Raw genomic sequence first — 4,867 nt, forward strand, 5'->3', positions numbered from 1 at the left:
GTGGCATCCGTGGCTCCACAGGGCTTTCTAAACACTCGAGAAGGGGAAGCACAGGTGGCATGTGTGTGCTGCTCTTTGCTGCTCGTGTGGGGAAGGTGTAGGTGGCTACTGCCGCAGTGGAGCGTGGACAGCAAATCACGGTTAATGCACAGGATGGGTGGCAGAGGGCTGGATGACCAATGTTATGTGCACTGACCAACACGTACCTATGGGCGCTGGAAACGTGCCCAGGGTCCCTGGTGCCGTGCTGCCGCGCAGTGAGGGCAGGAGAGAGCCCAGTATAACATGCAGGACTGGAAGAAGGGGGTCCACATGTGTGGGCCACGGGTGCCCTGCATGGTGCTTGGGTGGAGACATGGAGCCTCTACAAAGTGTCTGTGGTACCCATGGCCCCGGGGGACCCTGTGCTGGGGAGGTCTGGGTGACATTGCAGCAGTGCCTCTGTGGGGTTGGCGAGCGCCTCACTGCAGTGCTGGATGGGTGCACCGGCACCGAGGTGAGGGGCACAGCCCTACCGCTGCCGACGGTGGCCGGGGGGGCGGCGGCACCTTGCTCGCCTCAGGGGGCGGGCAGCGTGAGGCGTTAGCCATGCGTGCGGGATGGCGCCTGTCACGGCAGCGGCGCCCGCCGAGTGCGGGAGGGGCGGCCGTTGAGGTGCGTGACGAGGCGTGTGCGTGCGTGTGGCAACCGCGGCGGGACCTGCAGCGAGAGCGCCGGCGAGGCTCCGTGCCCCTCCGCCCTGCGGAACCGCGGCTGCTGCCTCCCGCTGAGCAGCGAGCGGCGGAGGCGGCCATTAGCTGTCCGCGCCCATCGCCTGACGTTCTCCGGGTGCTCTGTGTGTGTGACAGGCGGCGAGGGGAGGGCGTGCGCGTGACGCCCTCCGCGCTCCGCCTCCTGCTCCTTGCTCCCGGCGCCGCCGAGCTCGGCCCGGTGCGGGTGCAGCCATGGAGCTGGAGCGTGAGTGCCGGGTGCTCTCCATCCAAAGCCACGTCGTCCGCGGCTACGTGGGCAACAAGGCGGCCACCTTCCCCCTGCAGGTGAGCGGGCGCGGGTGGGCCCACCGCCGTGCGCCCGCTTCTTCCCGCTGCTGTTTCCCCTCCGCGGGGCGGCGAGGGGAGTCGGGCAGGTGTGACGGCAGGGCTGCCCGGCGCGGCGGGTGGGCGCCCCTTCCCAAGTGGGGTAAGGTCAGGGCACGGCCGGGAGCAGCCCGCACGGGTGCGCTTCCGAGCACCGGAGCGCGGGGCTGGGGCGGGAGGGGCTGGGGTCAAGTGACCGACGCGGTCTCCGCGCACCCGGGACAGACGGGGCCCCGGCGGCCGAGCCTCGCACCGGCTGCGTGCCGCACGGCCCCGGCCCGCGGCTCCCGCTAACGTCATGTCTTCTCCCTGCTGGCTTGAGGCGGTGGTACGACGAGCCGGTTTAAAGAGAGAGGGGGACTGGGGGCGCTGCCGATGTGCGAGCCTGTGTGTGCCGCCGGGCATGTGCTCCGGTGTCGGGCGGGCGCTGCGGCTTGAGGGCGACAGCGGGCACCCTCTGGTAACAGTTTGGGTTTGGGTGCCCTGCGCTGGGGACAGGGAGCTCGGCTTGCTGGAATGAGGTCCTTGTGATGCTGGGATGAGAGGTAAGAGGAGTCTTGGGCGGTGGAGCTGGTTAAGTCCCCACCCCTCAATTTCTGAGGATCTAGAGTAGAGTGTAAGTACCCCTTAATGGCTGTGTAAGGCTAGAGCAGAGAAACTAGCTGACATGCCCAGGGGCTTGAGTGTATAATTGGATCTTGGCCTTCAGGGCTGGCATGTGCTGAATTCAGAGTTGCTTGCTAAGCTCTAGCTGATGGTGAGAAAACATTGGTGTGCTTTGGGGTGAGCCTTTGCACATGCCACTGTTCTCTTTTCTGAAGTGTCTGTATCATAAGGGGACCTTCCCGTCAAGAAGTCTTTGTTCCTTGACCTGCAAAGCTTGCTGTCCAAGAATTTCATTGCCAGAACACAGTGTGTTGGTGCATTGGTTATCTTGGTACGTGCTTAACAAGCAATTGCGTGATCTCACTTGATTATACATGAGAGATGGTATAGTCTGATAAATCATGCACTTGAGACCAGGCCAGCGACAATATAAACTTCACATCCCCTTATTGCCATCCAATTATAATGTAACCAAGTCTCTTGAAATTAGTATGTGGTGAAGGGTAATGTACGCATGAAATCCATATATTGTAGGAAATCTGTGTATGGGAAGACCCATGCCTGAAAGGTTGTCATGATCTCTGGCCCAGCTGTCCCTCCTCTCCTACCAGAATGATCTCTAAACTGAGCTCCCCCTTTCACCCTCTTCTCCCCCCCTGCACCTATTTTTGTGATATCACAAGGGCACACAGTAGTATTCATTCCTGAAATCTCTAGTCTCTTAACTTTAATTTTGTGTCGCATGTTCTCTTTACTCTTCTGTAACTCAACCTTTCTGTGGCATATTAGGCTGTGTATGGGTGTCTTGTATGACTTGGCAAGTCAGTTCCTGTGAAGTGTCTTTAATTCCTTGACTATGACACTAAAATACTGCTGTAGTTAAAAAGGCCTATTGATGTTGTAGCTGGGTTCTGTTTAGGAGGCTATCACACTCACAGTGTGTAATGTTCCTCAGTGTATAGCATAACAAGAAGTTGCTGGGGTGAAAAAAGGTAATTGGGGAACAACTGATTTCCTTTCACTACAGACTGCACTTGAAAATCCTGTGTAGGCAACCCTCAGTGAAGTTGTCCTTTCTAGAAAGTTATTTAAACCCTGGTTTTGCTAGAACATTAGATGTAGCAAATTGCCACCAGGTGAAACCTTCCTTTTTAAACAAGGAAATGAACTGCAACCCTAAGCCTCTTCGATTTGGTTTGGTTTTATGTAGATAAAAATGAAACGTAATTCTAGGCTTGAGGATGGGTACAGATCTGGCATGCTTATGTTATTTCCCATTCCCTTTTTTACTTTGGTCTTCTGAATCAGTAATGGTTAAATGAGGCTTCCTTCTAAACTCATCAGTGTTGACTTTTGCAAGGCTCAATATGCAGACGTGTGTGTGTGTGTCTCTGTCTCTGTGAGGTCTGATGGCATGAAATCCTGACAGAACAGTTCAGGAATCTGCATTTGGACAGCAGCATCCAAATAGAAAACCAGACGTAGTTTCACCTCTTGTTTGCAGACTTCTGCAAAAACATCAGGCATGTTTGAATGACTTGTCTTTGGTGGAAGTCTGTGGCATTATTATTTATTAGCAATAGCCGGTGTACCAATGTGCACAACAGAGAACTCTTTTATATCTTTTTTATTTTATCTTTTTTAACCAATTGGTTTGTTTTGTTAGGCTTCCAGTACACTAAAAGCTAAAGTGTTTAAAAAGTAGGTTTGTGGGAAGACTTTCTCTATTAAGTATATCGTAAACACTTTCTGTATAGCAAACACAGCAAAAGATAATTAGATCATATATTAAAGCAGTTATAATAATGGAAGTAAACTAGCCGAGTGAGAAATGTTAGAACCCTTTACACTATTTCAGGTTAAAATACATTTGTTCAAGTAGTTTGGGATTTTAGATTAACTAGTAGGTAGATTAACTAGTAGGTCTCGGAGGAAACGCACTCCTGGATTTCCCAGGTAAAATGCCGGGAAGTGAACTGCTCTCAGCTGTGCTTTGAATTCTGTCTTGTCAAGAGGTGAAATAGTTTTTACTTGCATAGCTTTACTGTCTCTTTAAAAGGTGGTTCAGTATTATTTTTAAAATAGTCTTAAGTTATTTTGCAGTTGTGTAACCTGAGCAGGTTTTGGTGTCAGGAAATGTTTCAGGATTGTCCAGCATTTAAGAGAGGAAGAGCAGCCTCTCTGAGTTTTCCAGAAAGAGGTTTGAGGAGTACAAGGAAAGGAAAGGAGAAAGTTCCAGCCAGTTTCCCCTGGGCGCTTGCATGAGCATTTGGTTGCCACTGGACTACATTATACTCCTGTCTGCAAGCCAGAGGATGTTGATCTTTGCTTATGTGTAGGTAACACTGAGATCCAGAGAGTTCTGTACATTATGTTCTTACGTTGTTTGATAATGCTAATGGACATTATTATCTTTTTTGTTTTGGTTTTGTCTGCCTCAGAATTGTTGTCTGTCTCAGAATTTGAGAACATCTTGTCACTTTTGGGTATTTAAATCTTGACTTTCTTTTATATCTGTTTACCTTGAAGATGGAGCTAAAAGCATGGACAAATACCATTAATTGTTTGGGTCTGGAGAATGAAATTGTCCTGATTTGTAGGACACCACCGTAAACAGCTTCTACAGTGTACAGGATAAGATGGCCTTTTGCAATCTGTTCAATTATTATTTTTTTATTATTATCCTTCCCTGTTCACCATCTCCACCTCACCTCCCACTCCCCACTGAATGGAAATAATTGTCTTTTCAGGTATTAATAAGGGCAGATGATTCTCATTCTTAGATTACTCCTCTGTGGTTATCTTCTGCAAAAGAAACAGTCTACATTTTTTAGCTCACTCTTAATTGTAGAAAAGATGGGAAAACAACTTTGGTCAGCACAGATGGTAATTTCTTTGATATTTAAGGATAGTCTTGCACTGCACAGTTAACCAAGGGTGTAATTTGCTTTCATATGCTGAGACCAAAATCGGTATCAGCCTATATTTAATGATTATCTGCTGCTCTTAGCAAAAAAGTTTAAGGCGCTTTTTTTTTCCCTCCTTCCCTCCTTCCTCTTTCTCTCTCTTTCTCTCTCTTTCTCTCTCTTTCTCTCTCTTTCTCTCTCTTTCTCTCTCTTTCTCTCTCTTTCTCTCTCTTCTCTCTCTTCTCTCTCTTCTCTTCTCGTCTTCTTCTCTCTTTCTCA

At 49.8% G+C, this 4,867-nt stretch overlaps 1 protein-coding gene across 2 annotated transcripts in view; it reads left to right on the forward strand.

Moving 5' to 3' along the window:
• The first annotated feature begins 585 nt into the window (after nt 1–585).
• Nucleotides 586–4,867, forward strand: part of PDXK (pyridoxal kinase) — a 47,411-nt gene continuing 43,129 nt past the window's right edge. Inside the window, exon 1 of one of the 2 annotated variants that reach the window (XM_065677060.1) lies at nt 586–654. In XM_065677060.1, the coding sequence (XP_065533132.1) occupies nt 589–654 (66 nt within the window). In that variant the 5' untranslated portion in view covers nt 586–588. Of the gene's footprint in view, nt 655–816; nt 1,038–4,867 lie in introns of those variants that run through there. The other variant, XM_065677059.1, reaches the window with a different exon arrangement.

This window comes from Lathamus discolor, chromosome 4 (genome assembly GCF_037157495.1).
Source record: "Lathamus discolor isolate bLatDis1 chromosome 4, bLatDis1.hap1, whole genome shotgun sequence".
Classification (NCBI taxonomy): Eukaryota; Metazoa; Chordata; class Aves; order Psittaciformes; family Psittacidae; genus Lathamus; species Lathamus discolor.